Here is a 22,293-nt window from a genome sequence, read left to right on the forward strand (position 1 = left end):
GAAACATGAAGCAAACTGCCTGTGTGGTTCCTAAATGATTGCATCATTCTGACAGTTGCTTAAAACAAGAATGCTGAGCGCACTCACTCTATACACACATACACAGAGAATATGTAGTATAGTATCCACACAGATTTGTAAGTTTGAATGAGAACAAACTTCATCCACAGCAAAACTCTAGTACTTCTAAAAGGTCCACAGAACATGCCTCCTTCAATTCAGTAAGTACTTTGCATACAGCAAATTACATTCAGCCTAGGATAAAAAAAGGCAAGCAAGTATTGGAAGCATGTATCACTGTTGAAAGTTCTGTAACGTACATTGGTTTATATCAAATTACAAATTGGAATTATTTTAGTAAATAAAAATTACTGTCTGTCTTTAAAATAAAAGTCAATATCCTGCTCACAGGGTTGTAGGGGAAAAAAAAAACAACCCACAACTTCGAAATAAGATCTGAACACAACTTTGTTCCTGTAGTACCCAAAGGCAAAGAATTTTATTTGCGTTCTTTTGGAAAACCCCCAACCATTTCAAGAGAATCTCATCCTTTTTTTCTAAGGTAAGCCTGTTTTCAAATAATAGGCACTAGCAATACCTGAACACCAGCTGGGTGGCTACAGTTTTATTAACATTCCCTTTGCCAGCAAGATTGGCTTATGCAAGTCCACTATCATCCATGTCCACATTCACGCCTACTTTGTACTGACTCCTTTCCCCTTATGCTTGCTTACGAAAACAAACGGTTACACAGAATAGCTTTTGCACAATGAATGGCAGTTTCATCAAATACTTTCCTCTGGTGAGGTCACTTCAAGAAAAATAATTTTATTGGGGAAAAATGTCAAAGATGACAAAGACAGTTTTATAATAAGATGAATTAGGGTGTCACACAGTGATAACAAAACTATGCAGCTAAAATTTATAGGAACACTGGGAACTGATAATAATCAAATAAATGAGCCAAAAAGCAAGCAGAATTGACAAAAAACCTCCTTCTATTCCAACTGATTAAAATGGCTTTTCCTGTATGCCTGGCAAGTCATCAAATGAGAACTCATTTCACAGTCAAGACGACATACTTATCTACAGACTGGTATATAAAAAACCCCTCTTTTATTAACTCCCTGGTATGGAGCCTTTTATTACGGATTAACAATACCATGTATACATTTATCTAGTGTAAGTTATAAACACAAACTTACTTAAAAATGAATTTGGTATTCCTGATCAACTGCTGCTTTGAAGTCCCATGATATTTACTCTAAAGTTCTATTTAAGTGAAATGAAAAGTCCTAAAGTCTATTTTACAGAGAAAGCACCAAGTCCTCCCTTTTATTTCATCTTGTATTACTTAGCAACCAAACAGCACTAAAAAAGGTTTCTCGGTTCCTTCATTTACAAGTCTACAGAAATTGAAGTTAAGTTGCATGTTGCACGAATGTTTATGCTTCAAAGCCAAAACCTTAACGGCTGTGTTAACAGTGCCAAATTTTCCAGAACGTCTTTTCACCTGACCACACTCATTACTTTCAATATCCTAGGCTGTTGATCAAGTTTTATGGAAGTATTTCTTCTTTTAAGAGTACTCTGGCTGAACAAAGCAATCAGGAAACCTGCAGCAAAAGCATCTCCACGTCTTCTTTCATGAAACATGAATTAATCTTACCACTTCAGAATGCATGAAGGAGGTTCTCTTTTTCTCTCTGAGGTTTTGGGAAAACTGTTTGAACCTAGGTGTTTGAACTATCAGAATAACATAGGGATGCCCAATTAAACTCCTCCTGCATGCACTTTTCAGGCCCCGTGCTAATGCCAGGTCTTATTTTTCAATGGATTTAGTTAAAATTTCTTAATTATTTCAAAACTGTAAAGTTTCTTCCACTTAAAGAGGTAACCATTTTCTGCTCCGATTCAAGCAGAAATCAGCACCACTGTTTGAATTTGAAATGCATCATGCTGGTCAGAAGAAAGCACAAAGGTAAAAGTAATTTTCAACTTTGAATATGCACACATTGCACCGACTGAGATTTCGCATACAAGATGAGATAAAATGTGGAACAAATTTACTCCCCGTCAGCATATCATCACAGAACTTGATACCATGAAGGTATCTCACCATTTCGCTGTGCTTTTTGAATCTGCAGATGGAGAAGAGCGTATAAATACAGTTCGGATGCAAAACCAGAAACATTGTATGAGAGAATCTCTTTCCTCTTAGATAACGATCAAAAGAAATATAAAGTGAAAATAAGAGAAGGCCATTAAATCTGTACATCTTAACGGGGAGGGGGAGGGCGCGGAGTGAGAGGGAGAATTAGATGTGCAACTGAAGAGTTAGCTGCTGCTGAATGGCTGTATTGGTGTTGCCCTCCAAGGACTGTCTGTTATGCTGCTGTTCATCATATATTGATATACATACAATTAAGAAGAAAAATCTGCCAGTTTACTTCAAATTTTATTTTCAGGCAAACACAATCGTCTTTTGCCTTAGTATTACATAACGCCCCCAAAACGCTGTTTACAGGCAGACTGTTCATAAAGATAGCAAGTTTCAGTTACAAGGACACATTTTGTTTGCTACTTCGTTACCATGATTTTGCGAAATCACCACAGATTATTATTTTTAGTACTTTCCATAGGTTTTCTACAATTGTGGTTGAATGCCTATAAACATTTTACTGTTGGATTTACCATTCAATTCAGCATTACGTTATATAACTGGAATCCTTTAAGGCACATACAAAACCAAATATTACAGAAAAAAAAAAAGATACTTTGGTTACTAAAATTGCCTTTGAATCGGTACAATTAAAAGCACAGAATGATCATACCAGAGTGACTTATAATACGGAATAAGCTGGATAACTAACATATTCTGTCAGTATCCAGCAATATGTGAAGAGACTCACAAAACTTACTTCAGTGAGGTCAAAATTACATCAGAAACAAGACAGAACAGATGTGAACCCATCCTGGCATACCAAATTGCCTACTGATCTTTGGCATCTTTTGGTGTGATGACAAGAGTATATCTCAAAAGCCCTAGCAGCACCCTCTGTTAAAGAAACGTGGGTGGAAAAGTACTTTTCCTGAGGAATTTCTGCATTTTAGATTTTTGTTCTGACTTATAACAAAGCTGATTACAGAGTCTCAAAAACCTTTCTTGGAAAGGGAATCACCCATCTCCTCGAGGCTTCTGCCAACAGCCTGGAGAAGGCTGCATTTTCTGCAGCACTTGGCAAAGTCAAAAGCTCAGCCATAGTCACTGACACATAACAACTTCCATTGGTGGAATAAAAGCCACATAACCCAAAATGCTTGTCAGTAGCCTAAAATACCAGGCCCATGTGTGAACATGAGAATAAGCGGTTTAGAACCTAACCAGGCTATAGCTAACCAAGCAAAATAAAATCATTTAGAATTGTTTAGGCTTAGTTATATGATGAGGGCTAAAGAGATAAATCTTGGGATTATGGAAAGGAAGATCTCACCACAATATCCATATTTACATCTACCTGGGGAAATTCTAAGATATGGATAACTGTGATATCAAGCACTTATCCTTAGTGTTTCAGGCATTTATGCTTAGAGATCTAAATTTTGACCCCAAAAAATATTTAAGGCAGACGAAGTATAAAAAAAAAAAATAGAAAAATATCAGCTCTGCAAAACCAGAATCCAGATAAAGTTACTAAAATAATAGGTCAAAACATAAGGGCCATGTGTTATAGTCACCCTGAACAGAAGCCCTGTATGAGTAATTTGCTATACTTGTTTCAAAGCATTCAGAAACAGGTTGCAAAGGACTGACTTTTCTGAGCATGGACACAACTACTCAGGTAACTGCCTTGTGTAAGACTTGCTTCCTTTCCCATAGCTCAACAGATACAGCACCATGAACAAAACAGTATCTGCTTCAAATGGAAAAAGTCAGTAGCACCTGAGCCTAGGGATTTAGCAGGTAAGCCAGCGGGGTTCTATAACATTTTAAACCAAGTTTAACCCAAGCACCAGCACTACGGAAGTCTCATCTGCTCTACTGAAATATTCTGGTCCCTGCCAAGAGGCTACTGCTGGCTCTTATTCAACCCAGAGATGAACTGGTTCAGTGAACTCAAAAATCAATTTATTTTTAAAAATTCAACCCTTTTACTCATATGCCATATTTCAAACATTATGCTTTATCAGCGTAACTGCTGTAGGAGTCAGCTGGCACATTAATGAGCTGCACCTTGCCACAATTTTGCAGTGAAACCACCTATTTTCTTAACTGCTTCATGCTCTCTTGTATTTCCACTTCCTTTTAGCCTTCTTTACATTTAATTCTACAGGAATAAAGTAATGAAGAATATTTAGTTCATTTGCTTTGATGAATTTGCTCTCTTGGTTACCATGGAAAATATTCTATAACAAAATGCTATTGGGTATAGAAATAAAATTTCTTAATATAAGCTGAGAACACAACTGAAGCAAGCTGAAGGAAACGAGATGGAAATCTGTCAAAGCTTAAGCAAAGGGAGAGTATATATGTGAACTCAAGAACTGAACAAGGGAGAATATGAAAACTACTGACACAAAAACACAAACTGAATTAAAGCAAGTTGTTAAGACTTCACATACACTGACTTAAAGAATAAATATATGTTTTTTGCTGAAGGATTATCATCTCTCTGAGAGGCAGGACAAAAAGCAACTAATAGCACATCAAAGTTCATACGTGGTTCTCAGGGCTATTACTTCTTTTTCAGCTATATTACATTAATCAACCTAAATTAAGTTTTAGTTTTAATATATTTTGCATACAAATATCCATTTGTTGAGTTCAATAATGAGTAAATAAGTGTACAAAAATGCAAATACAGAAATATCAAGTCTGCAGAAAAACACACTAGCAAACCTGTGGAAAAGATGATTACCTGACATATAAGGATCTCTTCTGGCTGGTTCGCAAAGATCCTGATCCTGAACTAATGCTACTGTTCATCATCTGTTCCCGTAAATCATGTATTTTAGCTTCAAAACGGCTATATTCTGTAAGAAAGGGAAGCATTGCAATTAATTTCCCCTGAACTTCAGCAATTAATTCACTCACAAAAATGCTGAAAGACTCAAAGAGAATAAGCATTTCTTACAGCTTTTTCAATGCAAGAAAAAAATTCCAACATTATTATTAAGAATTATGTTTTGTAATTAAAATGTATGATAAATTTTACATTTATCAATATTAACTGAAATAAAATTTGAAATAATTGTGATTAGACAAAGCAAATAAGCAAATTATACTTTAAACCACCATGTTTTAATCTATAGTCCACAGTAACTATTTTTTCTAATAAAGACAAACATTTCTACTAATAGTTACCATTTTTATAGTAATAAAGAGATACAGACAAATGTTAATCAATGACAAAAAAACCTTCAGAACATACATGTGAAATGTCAGTTTATAATCAAGAACTGTATATTTTAAATTTTAAATGCTAAGAAATGGGAATGAAAAGCATCTGTACTTTAAAATTACTGGACTTGAACTAGATAAAGAATTTAGCACTACAAGTTGGGAAAGATGCAAAACATCTTCTGAATAAGACAATTTTCCCATGGGAGCTCAGGAAAGGAAAAAAAAAAAAATCCAGAATTCTGGCATGAATCTCGATCCATTTGTAAATGGCACGAGAGATGCAAACTCCCTCTATAGAATTATGTACAATGTTAATCCTGGAAAAACGGATTGTGTTCTTAAGCAGCACTGTGTACTAATAAAACTAACCTAAATGCATTTGATTTTAACTACAAAGGCAGGCAGTAAAATAGAAATAGTTTCTTCAGGACAAAAATTTCTTGAAGTGAGGTACTTACATGCTGTCAGCATAAAATATGAACTCAAAACAAGTAAGTTTTCCCTTCAGTTGAATAGTTTGGACTTCAGGATCAACAGATCCACTTGTAAAACCTTCCTAGCTAAAGGGAACGTTCTGCAGCCACCACCTTCGCCAGGAGACCACGTGATGCCAGATTATAACAAGGCAACACTGGGAGAGCCAGGGTGTGTGCAGCAAGCAGCTGCTGAACCGGGTAATGTGCTGCTCTTCCTAGCTGCACTCTCATTGCCTGCAGGCATCAAATTCACTCAGGGAATGCAGGATTGATAGAGGGGGCTCTTTGCTTTTAATGCAAAAATCTTGAGAAAAATCTCTGAACTAAGGCTCCTTCAACAGTCATCTAAATACGATGAATTATTTATCATATTACATTCTGTAGCACTTTCCCCCCACACACTCATCAGACAGTGAGCACCAAGGCTTACAGACTAACCAGTTTCTGGTACATCACTTCATTCATCAAGGTTACTATAAATCTGATGCTCTAGCAATAGCAACTATAGTTCACCCTATCCAGATTATGACAATATGAACAGTCCCTTAAATAACCCTGACTTTTGTCCTTTAAAACAAAAAGCTAGTATTTAAGATATCTTAGTTTTTAAAACAGCATCAAGTGCCTTTTTACAAATAAAGTCCAGATCAAATAATTTACCGCACTAAATCAGACTGATGAGGTTGTTTGGCAAAAAGAACAGAAACATTATTTCCACCACTACCAATGCTCTCACTAATAGCAAAAGAATTTAAGATGACAGGATGGTAACCTAAGAGGTACGTGAGCAAGTGACATTTTTTGGAAAGCAACATCCCTTCGGGGAAGGATCTAGATGCAGAGAGAGAATAGCGTACTCCTGCTGTGCTACTTCTGCACTGCATGGCCTTTTGTAACTCTCCTCATTTTACTCACTTAAACCTCAGAAATGATCTCTTAAGCTTCTTGCCTGTTTCTTGGGTGTTTTGGGAGATTAAAGCTCTAAACTTCAAACATACTACAAGAATGGTAGCTGAAATTTCTGACACAAGAGATTTTTTTATGCTCCCTGTGTGAAAAGAAAGTAAGCATGGAAAAGACCAGATAATCCAAGCATTTTCTTGTGCTACAGCCTGTTGAGTACTGAAAATATCTGCAGTTCTTTGCAATAACTACTGGAAAAGACTACAAATTTCTATTAAGAAAGTATAACGTGTCATCTGTTGGAAGAATTAGATATCCTCCTATGTAGTATGTAAGAGTTAACAGGGGAAGCTATTCCTTACTATAACTCAACTCTACTTTATCCCATTATCATCTTCACCTTGCTGGTCTTGCAGTTTCCTGAAGTAATTTAATTTTTCTCATCAGAATTCTGGGAAGTAAGTGCTGAATGAGTGACAGGGACATCTGTAGGAGTAAGGAGAATAATTTCAACGCAGAGGCTCCTGCCATACCAATAAAGCAAAAAAGGAAACTAATGGACTGGGATTGAGCAGGCTCTATATTCAAAAAGAAGGGGTGCCAAGAGATGTCATATTTAGGAAAAGCTTAAACATTCTGTGCAGATGGAATCTGGTGAGCTGCTTTGATGTAGAGCAAGCTAAAAATTTGAGCTATACTCCTCTTACAGAAGGTTTTGGGAGGATGACTAGAAATCTCAAAATCATTGGGCTTGGAGCTGAAAAAAAGACAGGATTTTGCTTTTTAAAACAGAAAGCTTGGTATTGGTATTAGATACAGTGGTACTGAAACTAATGCTGGAGACTAAAAAGACAAACAGTAGGATTCTTGGTAGCATCAGAAAATCAGTACCAGTTTGGTACCCAGAGGATCAGCACCCACCCCCTGTTGACTAACTAGGCTTGGTTCAACTTTGGCATTATAAAGCAAAGTGTGAACTCTGCTAATCTCTCTAGGAGAGGTTATATTTCTATCTTTATGATTAACAAGAGCTGGATATCAACTGTCTCTAGCACCTTCAGTCTCTTGTTAAACTGAAGAATATTCACGCCACCCAGTAGTTTATGACATGTAGAAAACTATTTGCAGGACAGAAACTGCAGGACAGCAGTCAGAAGATTGTCCACAGCTGCTCCACCTTATGTGCTCTACAAGAGGGAACATCAATAGCCAACAGCTGGTAGCAAGACTGGAGACTTATATCTGAGATGCATGTGTATCAAATGCAATCCACACAAAATGCAATTTTGTTTGACTACAGAAGCACCAGAAAACTACCTACATACTTCTACATTTTTAATCAATACCTGCAGTAATACCTTACTACTTACTAAATGCAATGAAAAAAGCAAACCCATTACAGAGAAGTAGCATCAAATTTACACTAATGAAAGACTTTATATAACGCGTGTAGCAGACATAGATGACTTTAAGAAACCCCTTAGAGCAAGTAACATAAAAGGAGAAGCTCTGGACAAAACCAAGAAAACAATCTTAGCTTAACACTTGTCTCTCACACTGATGCAAAAGCAAGTATTTAGGGATGAGACTAGGCAAGTACAGAGTGATACCTTCCCTTCAAGTACTCTCCCATCTTCCAGTATTTTCAGTGTTTACAGAATTTCACTGTAGGTTTATGTTACCTATTTCATTCAGTGTATCCTCCCTAGATTCTCCCAAATGCTAGAAAACTCTTTTCTTTACAATTCTGTTCTTTCTTATGGGGTATGCATAATATAAGATATATAGTATACAACAAAATTGATGGTATTTTTTCCCTAAATCACAGTAAACAGCAGAATAAACTTCCACAACTTTGGCTGTGACAAAACCATACAATGCGCATATAAACATAAAACTTTTTCTTAAAGTTTTATTTTGACACTGTAACATTCCAGAAACTTGGAGCTGAAACAGGCCCAATGAACAAGATAAAAAGGACACGCTGCTTTCCTGGTTAAAAGGAAATGGAGAGCTTGGCTGAGAAGGAATATGATTGATCTCTGGTCTAATGTGACAAAGGTTACCAAACAGAAAGGACACAAGCTATTTAATGAAAAAGCAAAACTGACTTTAACTAAAATGGAATAGGCTGGTCATACGAACTCCATCTACAAATACGTTTCCAACTTCCACAGCCATCAAAACACTGAGATTCTGAAAGAGTATTTTAATAAGAACTTCGGTGGCACAAGAAACACCGCCCCCCCCCACCCCCCAATGGAATTAAAAAAAAAAACCCAAACCACAAAACAGCAAAGCCATACAGTCCAAACCCTCAATCCTTTCAGGTAAGAATTTGACCAGGACTTGAAACCTGATGTATATGCAACAGCAGCGAATGAGACTTAACTCAGGATCTCTTCTACGGTTCTGAATTTTAGGAAGGCTGCTGATGCAACACATCAAATAAAGGGTAACAGGCAGCAAGACTAACATGAAATACAACAAAATAAGAACATAAGAATAACAACATCTCTTCTTGGCTAGGATTTTCTCAAAGTTTCCAATAAGTTTAGGGGCAGGGAGGGAGTAGAACCTGCTACTGTAACACAGAGCTTGATGAAGCACAAGCATCTGCTGCTTCAATTCATGGCGCTTATCCAACCCCACCATCACCAAAGAAAAAAAAAACCCAAAGCCTACTCAGGTTTACATATAATCAGTTGTGAAGAACATTGGACGGGTACATCTGGGCTCAAGTTTAAACTTTAAAATTGTACTGGATAAGCAGATGGTGCAAAACTAGAATAATCTCTATTTCATGTATTTCATGTCTGCACATATTGCACAGCAACCAACAAAAAAAAGGGAGGGGGAAGGCACAGCAGAGATTAGACAGTCCTAGAAGATTCCTCTGCTCCCAAACTCCTAAAGTGATTTTACATAGAAAACTAATGTTTTCAATATCAGTGTTTACTTTACCAGAAATCAAAACTTCGGAGAAAAGGTCTGACCAGTGAAACTCTCCTGGACTGCTTACCTGGTGGGCAACAAGACGACAGTGATACACACAGATACAAGGTGCATAGGCTATACAGGCAGGGGAAAAGGAAAAAGAGGCTGCAAGGAAAATTAATTTGGTCTGGAACACATGTTCTAGCAAATGGGGCAAAGGACCAGAAGACTATGACAAGGGATGGAATATTTAGCAAACGGCACAGAAGGAAAAGCAATTCATGGAAGCATGGATGTGTGTACAGGGAACAGATGGCAGCACAGCACTGAGAAGCAGAGATTCTTACATATACTGAACCCACGAAGAGCTGAAAAAGTTCACTTTAATTAAAAAAGTATGCCCCTTGCTTCCTTCTTCCCATCTGTCTGTGGAAAGCCCTCCTTTAGCAAGGCCCATTGGATCTGTCAAAGAAGGACTCTTGTGCTGACAATTTTATATAACTACCAATTCACATTCTTTTCTCCACTCTCAGAATACGCAATTCTCCTTTTCATCGTGCCTCCAAACAAAATGAGAAACAGAGCCTGGTAGTAAAGTCAGATGGCCACCATCACACTGATCTTGTCTTGACTTTTTTTTTTTTTTTTTTCCAATTCTAAGCTTGTGAGGCAGGACTGCTGCAGCATGACAGCATGCAGACAACTGAAGTTGTATTTATAAGTTCTAGTCACGTACTACCACCATCCCTTGATTATCCATACTGGTATTTGATAAATTCACAGGTATCATTGATGTTTTGCACAACTTTCATTGTTACAGACTGTAGTATAAATTTCAGTTGGCAGAGGCAGCTGTGGACTATAGCACGTTTAGTACAACCGCTCAAAAACGCTAACAAAGAGGTTACCTATTAAAATGTATGGACCACAATAAAAACATCATAAAACATTTTTTATGAGATACTACTGTTTCAATGCTTGTCTTTTTATATTAACATGACCTGAGAGGGACCAAAATGCATTTCACATCCTATTGGTGGCTTTCATGCACTCTAACGTGTAATGAGCTTGTACCTCATTAATCACTTGAAAGACTAGGCCACAGAATTTCAAAACAGATTAGAAAAATTGAATTTGTATTTAGTTAAGAACACCTCTAGCAGAGCCTGCAAAACTCAGAAACAGACTAGGTCCAGTCGCTGCTGAATTGAATTCACCAAAACTGTTGTTGAAGGTTTACCACACATTCACAACTTGTAAAAGACTGAGCTGCTCTTAAGAAAGACAAATAATTTTATTTATTATATTAAAGAGCAGGACTGAGGTTTTAAAGGATTAGAACATGTGTAAGCCGCCTAACAGCCTCTATCAGGACTATATATAGCAGAACCCTTCCTCTAATCTTAATGGGCACGATTTTAAAGGTACTTTAATTGACTAATCCGGATTACTTGCAAACGAGTAGAACCAGGTACAAAACAAGCAGGAACAGAGATTTGGAAGACTTGAGACCACATACCCCAGAACAGTGTAAACTTTTTTCAATTATTTTTTACAGAATTTTTCATTTTATGGAATTGGGATGCACTGATCTTTTAAATCACCTTTGGTTAAGACAATCCATGTTCTTAACTAGAAAGCAAGGGAAGCTCATCCTCTTGATACAAAACAAATACTGAAAACTAAGTTTTGCAAAAGCATTATTGGCTTTCTGCTACTCAGCTGGACTCTTACAAACAGAAGATTTACAATACATTTTAAGCAAATGCTCAGAAATAATCTTAGCTCATAGACATGAAAGTGCTACCATTTCCCAGAACTCAGTTACTCTGTTTTAAATTTCCCTTGAAAACAGTGCATAGATGAAGTGTCACAAACAGAAAAATTGGCCAAATACTGGCCACTGAAAAGGAAGCTCTACGAAAACTTCCCACCTGCCACCCTCATCCTTTTTCTTTTTCTTTTGACTCAATTGTTTTAAAGACAAGAGAAAATGAAAAATACAAAGTCGTCATACTTGGATCTTATTTTCAGTAGATGCATGCATTCCTTCAAAACAAAACAAAAAAAAATACATGAAAAGCCACCTAAAATTCCAGCTAACAAAGTATGAAGAGTTTTGATTGAACTATGAACCTTGAATATATTCTGCCATGGAGAATCACTTATATCCTTTAATAAAGCTGAAAGAAAAATGTGTGTTAACTACCTACATGAACAATGTAAGTTCAGAAGAGGAGGTTTTACAAAAAATACCTTAAAATCTTCTCTCGAGGTTTTGGCTCCACCTTCTCCTAATCTTACACTGATCCACCCCAATCACCTAAGAACACAGAGCTAATCTGATCACTTAACCATCTTACTACTCTTTCAGAAAAGAAGTGGATATGCAGAGATGGATTTGAGCACCTGAATTACAAAGAGAAGACCAATGTAGATTCTAAATTCTAAATAACAAGCAGCTGATAACTCACATAAAAAGACTGCTGTACTAAGTTAAAATTATAATTTTATTTTTTGTATGTCAGGTGAATCCTTGGGAAACAAAGTGCTGCTACCTGTTCCTGTCATGACAAGGGTATCTGAATTTTCCTCCTGTTTGGGGGAAAGGTCAGGGTGACCAGTGAATGACAGCTGATGCCAATACACTTGGCCTGCTTGCTTTTTCACAACCCTCCAAGAGCAGGCTTCACAGTTAATATGTATGTAATTGCAGCTAACGTTATATACTTAATTGCCCAGTTCTGATCTAGTAGAATATAACTATGAAAAAATGTTTAATCCACAAAATTATTTTCTCTCCAATTTCAACCAAATATATTTTCATACTTTCAATGTATTTCTTTAGCTATTCTTATTTTTAAAGTTAAATGCACTCAAGCTATAATACAGTTATGGTAGCCTACTGGCACCTCATACCTTTTCAGAATGGCAAAATCTAACCTTCCAGAAATTCTGCATTTTGAGGTAGTACTTATTAGGTCATCCTCAAAACACAGATGACCTTTATAATTTGGATGGACATAACAATGGAAATGTCAGTGTGAAATGAGGGGAGGGCCCTCCAAGGGCTGTACACCTCTGGACAGTCCTATACTTCCCCCTTGCTGCTTCTCTCCTCACTACATTCCTTCAAGCACTGAGACTTCCATCTTCCTGTATCCCAGCTACATAGCATGATCATAATTCTGACCATCTCCAAATGCCCTCTCCCAGGAGGTACATATATATCCAAACTGCCTAGAGCCTCCTCTCATTTTTCCACACTAATACCACAATTTTTCCTTGCCACTCTACCTCTGTAGAAAACCCAAAGAAGGGAGACAGCAGCATGGCACTGAGGTATCTCTGCACAGCCAGGGAGCAATAGGGAAATGAAATGGCTCAGAAACCTCTACAAATGAAAATGGCTCATCAAAATACTTTTGTGTACTGGAGCAACATCGCTTTCTTTGAAACTGCTGCAGGTCATAGTACTTCGTTTCCAGTGGAACTAACAGTAAAGCAAAATCTCTTTTGGTTCATGAATAATGTCTTGAAAGGAGATAGAAATTTGTAGCACAAGTTGGGAAATAAGGAAAAGCTTCCAAACAAAGAGTAAAACAAGAACATCATCCTGACTTCCCCATCACACTTCTACAGGATAATTCCCATTTCCCAAACTTCTGCTCTTCTCCTACCATGGACCCCTCCTCTGCAGCATCCATCCCCAGCAGGTTCAAACCCCCTGATCTCTGCAGCTAGGGAGACTTTGTAAACACACACGTGCATGTATGTACAAGTACAACCCAACAGGTACTCAACAGTTTACAAAAGTAGCTCCTAGATAAGTAGCAAAATAAAGCATGGAATCTACAAGGAGAAAGCTTAAGTCAATTGACTACAGTTGTGGTACTACAGAAGCAGTGCCTGACGTGTGAGTCACTTTTGTAAACAGGAGAACACCTTAATGTTCCTTATTTGGCTTTTAGCTATCTCAAAGAGTGCTGATAAATTCACAGAATCATAGAATGGTTTGGGCTGGAAAGGACATTACAGATTATCTAGTTCCAATCCCCGTGCCATGTGCAGGGATACTTTCCACTAGACCAGGCTGCTCAAAGCCCCATCCAGCCTGGCCTTGAACACTGCCACAGAGGGGGAAATGGCTGAAATTTGATTCAGTATAGTAGGAAAATTTTGTAAGGCATCTCTCAAATCTACTGAACACTGCTGGTAACTAAATGAAGGCCCAGAAGGATATTTTTAGGAATGAGGTTACATCTGTTTTCACGCGATTCTATAACCAAGGAACATTTTGGAGATTCAAGGGGAAAAAAAAAGTCAGCAGTTATGCAATTTGAGCCCAGATATAATAAAAGCAGTATCATTCAGCCGTATTAGCCTACCCCAAGTCCAGCAACTAGTGTTTGATAAACCATGGATTTGAAGAGACAGATATGGAAAATTCAACCCTTTCCATGATAGAAGTTTTCCAATGATCAATTTTTCTACAGCCTACTTGGACTTTTCTGTGAGAGAACTGCTTGCAAAAATCTTTTCCCAAAAGTCTGAGGAGAAATACAAATGAAGAATTCGATAGAGTTAATGCGGTAGGATGTAAAAACATAAATTAGCATTCCCCACCACATCTATGAACATACAAACTGTCATATACAATTACAGGGAGTGAAGTGAGCTGGTCCCAAGTGCCTTCCAAATGCTCCTATCATACTGAATCTATTTACCCTGTTATAATGAACCCTGATGGATGTCTAGAATCTCCTTGATCTGTCCTAGCTGTCAGAATCTTTTATAAAATCCTGTCGGATTTATGAATATAAATAAAATACATATGCAATACGAGCAGTTATAACTGATGCTCTTCATCTTTACAGAGACATTTGAGAAACACCAATGATGAACAATGACTTTATGAATTCCTTGTTTTAATAATTATTAATCTTTTTTTGAATGGCATTAATGAAAAGTGGAGATAACTATATACACTTACATACATACAGATACATAAAAAAAATTCCCAACTGAAATGAATCAAGTGAGGGGAAAAGACCACCATCCGCAGCTATCATTTCAGAAATATGAAGATGATCAAAGAACATAAGCACTTCTATCAAGCACACTCAATCACATGGATGATATTTTCTATTTGGAACATCAAATCTCCAACAGACTGCTTTCCTACAATAACAGCCATCGGTAACCTTTAAGGAAACGTTCTCTTTACTAATCTCTAAGATATGAACAGTGAGTATATGCTCCAACTTATGTCCCACACCAGACCTGAAAGAAGCTGACAGCTGGAGTTCCACTGAACCTCTTTCTTACAAGGAGTAAGAAATAGGCAAGCAGAGATGTCAAAGTCAGACACTAGTACTAGAGCTCTCTGAGGTAGTTGGCCATGTGCCAATTCACACTTTGCCTCCAAACTACAATGGATCTCGATCGCCTAGTTGCATTTTTCCTTCATGGCATATTTCAAAAGGGTAGAGTAAGCCCTAACATGTTTCCAACATCTTCACTCCAAATGGAGATTTTAAGCCCTATTTCAGAAAGACAAGATGGTAGTGCAGAGCAAACATCTTTAAAAAAAAATAAGTCCTTCGTTTGATTAATGTGTCAGATGTCTGTCCACAATCTAGGAGAAATTCAAGTAACATCTCCCACACACATCCTCTCAAATAGGCCCTGCGTTCTCAATACAGCTCAACCGCACACAGTCTTGTTCTGAATGCTTCAGTAATCATGAAGGAGTAAGTATAGCTCTAGGTTTGAAGTCTACAAGTGACAGTCGCTGAGAAATTTGTAAGAGGCAGCGTATGTTGCTCTGGGCAAATCTCTGTGCAATGACTCAAAACCCCATCAGTCAAGCACCTCAATACATGTTTCAAGACAATAAGTTATCTACTTGGACAAGTGGTAACAAAGAAATCTGTTATTTCCAATGCAGAAAGAGCAGGAACCATCCAAAATGCTTACTTCTCCTATTCTGAAAGGAGAGTTCTAACTTTCAGAGTATGAAGGGATTCTTTTCTTTTTAAAGCCTGAATCCCAGAGAGTACTGAAAAACTGCTGCTTTTGCATGAAGTCTGGATAATATTTTGGTAAGGAAAAAAAAAGTGCTTGTATCCTGGGATATAGTCTACCAGAGAAACATTTGTTCTGCTACTAGGACCCTGGCAGAAGAAACAGTGACCAAGAATGGCTTCTTTGAACAAAAATGTGACCAGATGCTCCAAAGGACAACTCATGGGCAAATAAAAGCACAAGTTTTATTTTTTACTAAGCTGAGGGAGCCCTATGAAAGGAGCAAGGTGTAACAATTTGACCCACCTGTTGCAACACTGAAGAGCTCCGCAGAGGGTAGAGCAAATGTGTATCAACAGAAATATTTGACAATTCTGACACAAAGCCAAAGCAAATATTCCAGAAGCAATGCTGACCTTACTGTTCTTTGTAAAAGGAAGTCTCAGAGTGAGGACTCCTAGAAAATGAATCCTGTAACAGAGCAATCTACAAATTCAACGTGAACAGGACGCACACCCTCACAAGACAATACAGGCATTGACAACAGGGGCTGGCTGCAGGGATTTGACCATGAACCAGACAAACAAATCAGTTGGCCTTATTACTGACAGAGTTCCTGGGTCAGTGGAGATATATGATGTTGATGCAGGTGGAGGGAGAAGAGAATGCGAAAGCTAATGTTTCAAAGACTTGGGAAGGACAGGATAAAAGAAACGTGACACAAGAGAAGAAAAAGAATGAAGAAAAGTGTGCTGCAATCAGCTACCTAACAGTTTCACATGAAGGCAGAAATCCTGCTCAATGTCCAGTCCTGATAAACACCTACACTTACCCCTTGCCAGTACTGACAAAGGAAAGGTTTAAGCAGACAAGTCACTGCAAGGATGACTTAGTAATGGGCCATCTAATTTAGCAAAATTGGAGAAAGCTGTTTATCATCACAGTCCACAATAACACATCAAAAATATCACATTATATATATAAACAAGAAAATATGGGTTTACAGATTCAGGGAAAGTATATAATATTGGACTACTGAATGTTTAAAGCCTCAAATAGACAAAGACATTTGAAACATGCTGTAGAAATACAAGAGGACAAATATGTGCATTGTGATGATGTAGTATTATTTGGCTTCTGCAGAGCACACAAGGATGGTTAATCAGCATCAGCTGCAGTCTAATCTGGACCAGAAGAAATTGCTGGATAAGCAAAAATAACAGCTCAGTATGAAGCAGACGAATGAAGACCTCCTTGGGTCATCTGAATCAACACAACAGAGGAGGAGTTAGTCTTTTATCCTCCTACCACTAAAAAAATAAAACCACCATACTAAATGGTGAAGACACTTGCAAAATACAAAAGTAACAACATGGTATTTCTACTAAATTCTGGATTTACCAGCTTAATTTTCACGTTAACATTTACTGAAGAAATTAAAATTCTGAACGTGATCAGAGCAAGAAACATATCACGTCACAACACAAACACTTGCACGTATTCCTGTCTGGTCACTTGCAACTATGCTAACAGGTATGTGTCAACATCTATTGTGTTATTTGTTTCCCCTCTCCTCAAAAGAGAGATTAGGTGGAGCGGGAGGACATTGTAGATTATGTTTCTCTGAGTTTGAAATTGTAGAAGTGAATTTGAACGTATAATGCAACCCTTACCTTCTGGACGGTACTGAGCTACAATAGTTACTGCTTGGCCTGCATTCTTCAGGGCTGCTGCTGCCTGTTCATGGGTTGCTGCTTTTAGATCTACTCCATTTACCTACAAGTAATACAAAAAGGCTTTTTATCAAAATAAATGGTTATGTTTTTCATCACAGAACACAGACTGCTGGGAAAAAAAAAGTTAAGTAGGCACAAACTAGTTTCCATGCCATGTGAGTTTTCCCTGTTTCCAATATTAAAAACTAGTTAATACCAAGATTATTGATCCTTACTAAAATCCAAAGTCAATAAATCCTCTCTCACATACACCCCTCCATTAAGAAATACTGTGATCATTATAGTATATCACTTAATTAATCCGTATTCCCTGGGTCAATTCTCTTCTTATTTAAGGCCTTTTTCTTTCTCTTTAAGGAGACATATAATGTTACTTTCTCTGATGGTTCATCTCACCTTTCTACAAAAGGGCTTTGGGGACCTCCTCAGTCAAAGCGTGACTACAGACCATTATGTTTAATATCCACTGACAGACCACACCCTACAAGGGTCTAGCCTTGTTTTCAATGCAGCAGATATTTTTAAAATAGTATCAGAAAAAAACTGAAGCAGAAATGTGTGTGTCACATTTTAGACCAAAAGCATTCTTCATAGTTCAAACTAAAATAAAGATGCACTTTAGTATCAGCATTTTAACAACAGCAGAGCCAAAATTTAAGAGGAAAAAATTCCTCTTAAATAACTACCAAATTATAATGTAATTGTCCAAAGAAATGATTCTCCATAAATTAAGTTATTTTACAAAGAAACACACGAAATCTCTATGACCTTCAGTACTAATATAGAAAAAGCCCTTAGACAGGTATGAGATTAGATTAAGACTAATGGAAATTTTAGCAGTTACTCCAGGAAGTAAAGCACCCAATTTTAGACACTACTAACAAATGTCTCTATCTCATTAGAAGGCTAATTTCTGAAGCCTGCATTCTTTCAACTTAGACACACACCCCCCTCAGCTACCAGACTAAGATAAGTTAAAAGTCTTCACTGAATATCATCACTGAATATCTCTGAGATAGGAAAGTGCTATCTTAATCAGGTTACAGCTGAGAAACTGAGGCAGACTAAAGTCCTCAAAGATACTTTGGAAGTGTATTGGCATCTGTTCCATTGTCCCAGATTTAGCTCAGTTAATGATACTCTTTGCATATAAATCATTAATCATAGAATGCTTTGGGTTGGAAGGGACCTTTAAAGGTCCTCTAGTCCAACCCCCTGCGGTTAGCAGGGACATCTTTAGCTATACCAGGCTGCTTAGAGTCCTGTCCAACTTGACCTTGAATGTTTCCAGGGATGGGGCTTCTACCACTTCTCTGGGCAACCTGATCCAGTGTGTCACCATCCTCAATGTAAAGCATTTCTTCCTTCATTAACTGGCATTAATATCCAGGGAGGGGGAAACTTTTGTTATTCTTTAAATAAAAGAAGCAAGGAATCCTACAGAAATTATACGATCTCCTTTCCTGAGCTCTCCACTCAGGTCAGCCGGCCCTCCTGCAAGGATGAAAGAGATGAAAATTCCTTCTCCATCTTCTCCTCCAACAATGTTGAAACCAAGACCTGTTGATCCTCGATGCAGGATGACCTTTCTAGGCTCCCTGAATGAAAGAAAGGAATACAAAATCTTGGTCACTATACATGAGTAACAGTAAAATAAACAATTAGAAAAGTCTTCTGAGAGAAGTAGTGTTGGAAATTTAGATAACAGAAGTTACACATTTCTTAAGGCAACAATGCCAGGTGTTCCACCCTGCCTTCCCCGGTTGTGTCGTGTGGCCCCTGCCCCAAGCTTAGACTTTCAAATAATAGCTTCTATTATTCGTATGGTTTCAATACTGCTTCTGGATGCAGCACAAAATCCCTCCCTATTGTTAGGTGTCGTGAACAATCCCTAAGTATGTAGGTATTCTAAATTCCTACAATACTATTCAGCACTAAATTTCATTACTTAACACTTTCCCTATTGTTCAAGAGTCTCAATATAGCTCACAGTCTTATTCTATCTAATGGCAATAGCAAGCAACAAAACACCATTTTCCCTTTCTGAAGCTTAAAGAACAAACTCTAATGGAAACACCAGAAATGAAAAATAAGTCTTTACTGCTTTAATTTCACTCCAGTTTGTCAGGCAATAAACATATCAAAGAACAATTCAAGTGTGCATAAGTCCTTCTAAAAAAACAATAATTATCTGAATTTATGGCATTCTCAGATACATTTGCAATTTATTTGCAGCAACCGCAACTGAAAAAGTTAAATCTAAACCAAGTTGTTGCATTATTTTTATAGGATCCCCTGATGACTTGGATGAGGAGAGAAAAGAAAAAAATGCTGATCAAGTCAAGATAAGGCCAATGAACTTGTAATACAGAAACTCTCCTTCCAAAAATCTACTAATCAGCTACTTGACCCAATACAAGAAAAGCACAAATGATTTCAGAAACAGACATTTCTAATATAGCAGAGCAACTGTGCACTGCATTTGAAAAATCACTAGAGAGCACTAAAGAACAATTAATGGACATTCTTCAGTATTTGGAAGCTTTAATTATAGGATAAACTAAGAAGCTGCATTTTGCCAGTACAAAAAATACCACCTAGTCTGATTTAAAAAAAAAAAATCACTCCATTTTTATACTAGCTCTTAAATTAATTAGTGTTATATTCTTAAATTTCACCTGCTATCAACTATTTAATTTTTTCAGAGTACCATATTTTTACAAAGAAATGACATTGTGAAAACCTATGTATACTGCTCCAGATCACACTTACACCAACAAAAATGCTGCAGTTAAGGAATATAAATATGCAGTATCTTTTAAAATATTACTCAAATTTTTAAACCTCTTTTTGGGATGGAAGGAGGGGAAGATGGGAAGGTAATTTAAAGAAAAATCACCCAAAGCTTTCTCCGAATATCCCTTGCATTTCAGAAGAAAACCTTAAAACTTCCTTTTACAGTAATCTTAAAGGAAAGCTATGAAACTGTAAGTTCAGCAGCAACGCTATCAGCAGGACAGAATCACTTTGGCTTGTATGTCCACACCTCACCATAAGTTAAAAACAACTACAAAGATACATCCTACCTTCCAGCACACTAAAATTCATTCTCCAACTTATTATTCAATTTAGGTTTCAATCCTGCGTAGACCCTGCCTTAGAAACTGAGTGACATTATCCATATCAGATGATGGTGTGACATAGAATTCAGCAACAACATACTGAAAATGCAGTATAACATCCCTATGCTTGCAGAACAGAAGGGTAACAAAATTAGAAGAGCTTCCCTTTATCAGCAATGATGAACAAAAGATTAATGCAATTTAGTGAATCAGTGAAGGAATGAATGGTCTGTTAATGGGAAAGGATTAAGAGGTCTCCAGCCTTTCTGGATTCATGAATCCATCAAATCAAAACCTTGTCTGTGGAGAAAAAAACAAACAAACAAACAAAACCCCCCCGACACACAACCACCACACATTGCTAGCTTTAAAGTAAGAAATAATCTCTAGTCTGCTCATACTACCATCCTAAAAGCTTAGTCAACTCATGGAGCACTTTGGCAGGGCATTCTGATTTTAATATTATTCCTGGGCTGATAAATCTCCTGGATATGTGTGTGTATGTATTTACATATAAACATGTCTAGCTTTCTCCTTACAACATTTACAAGTGTTAAGAAACTAACATTTATTTCTTGAAATAAAACATAGTATTCACTAGTATTTTGCCCACAAACAGGAGCTTCCTTAGTTAATTAATTTGACATGTAACTTGGTTATTTATTACCTGGTAATCTCGTCATCTCCAAGCACTCCCTTGGGAATTGGTGAGTATCGCCCTGGTGATGCTGGGGGCAGCGACTGTCCCAAGTAGGCAGACTGAGTGATATGGTTATCCACTGGCTGAGAATAAGCTTCAAAGAGGGGGAGGGGGGAAAAAAAGGCATTAAGGCAATAAAGAGAAAGAGCTGGGGGAACTGAAACAAAAGTATTACGAGTGACCTCTTCTAAAAACAAAACAGAACAGTTCAAGTGATACATTATAAATATCACAGTTCTAAAATACTACGTCACATCTACATATTCCCCAGTCTCCTCACACTAAGTCAGTACGAAAATTTTCCAGTTTGATTGTCACTTAAAAAAAACAATCCACCAAATTTTTTTTAGAAATAGACGCTGTGGATAGCTGAAGCCCATGAGGACAGTCTGGAGATTTACCTGGTTTTAAAGTTGTCTTTAATTGACCAAAGTCAATTAAGAATTTCAGTTTCTTAAAATCACAATGTCAGAGCACCAGTAAAAAATATGACAATTTAATGTTACACTTTTTCCAAACCGTCAAGCTGCCTGCCCCTATCTTTTCTATACTTTGATGCAAAGCATCCAGGCATCTCCAGAATACTCCAGGCCATTCCGATTTACAGGTCTGAACAGGGAAGGGTGTTACCTTTCTCAGACATTGAACAAAACCACCTTTATTTAATAGCACAGGTGCTGGTAGTGATGCTAGCATGCGCTCAGCCAACAGCACACATCAGGAAACAATAGTAGGATTATTCCGCCTCCTGCTCTTCAAAGTAAGAGGCACCAATTTACCGAGAGGAATAAACAAGCTATTGCAAAAAATTTCAACTGTACTGCAAGGGTCAGTTGCCTTATTCACAGGTTCATTGATTAAAACTAGAAAGGAGTATTAAAAGGATTTAGTCTAACCTCTTGCATCATAGGCCATGAATCCTGAGTATAAAATGCGGATGTTTCACCTGAACCACAACACACATACTAGAAAAATTTAGCATCTTAAT

General features: G+C 37.3%; 1 protein-coding gene across 16 annotated transcripts in view; it reads right to left on the reverse strand.

The window, feature by feature from the left end:
- Positions 1-22,293, reverse strand: part of DLG1 (discs large MAGUK scaffold protein 1) — a 167,951-nt gene that overhangs the window by 23,569 nt on the left and 122,089 nt on the right. For all 16 annotated transcript variants that reach the window (XM_086468711.1, XM_086468712.1, XM_086468708.1 and 13 more), the window contains 4 exons: positions 21,273-21,399; positions 18,925-19,081; positions 17,421-17,523; positions 4,920-5,034 (listed from right to left, as the gene is read on the reverse strand). In XM_086468711.1, coding sequence (XP_086324837.1) covers positions 4,920-5,034; positions 17,421-17,523; positions 18,925-19,081; positions 21,273-21,399 — 502 coding nt within the window. The remainder of the gene's footprint in view (positions 1-4,919; positions 5,035-17,420; positions 17,524-18,924; positions 19,082-21,272; positions 21,400-22,293) is intronic.

The sequence above is a fragment of the Leptosomus discolor genome, chromosome 7, assembly GCF_034619465.1.
Source record: "Leptosomus discolor isolate bLepDis1 chromosome 7, bLepDis1.hap2, whole genome shotgun sequence".
Classification (NCBI taxonomy): Eukaryota; Metazoa; Chordata; class Aves; order Leptosomiformes; family Leptosomidae; genus Leptosomus; species Leptosomus discolor.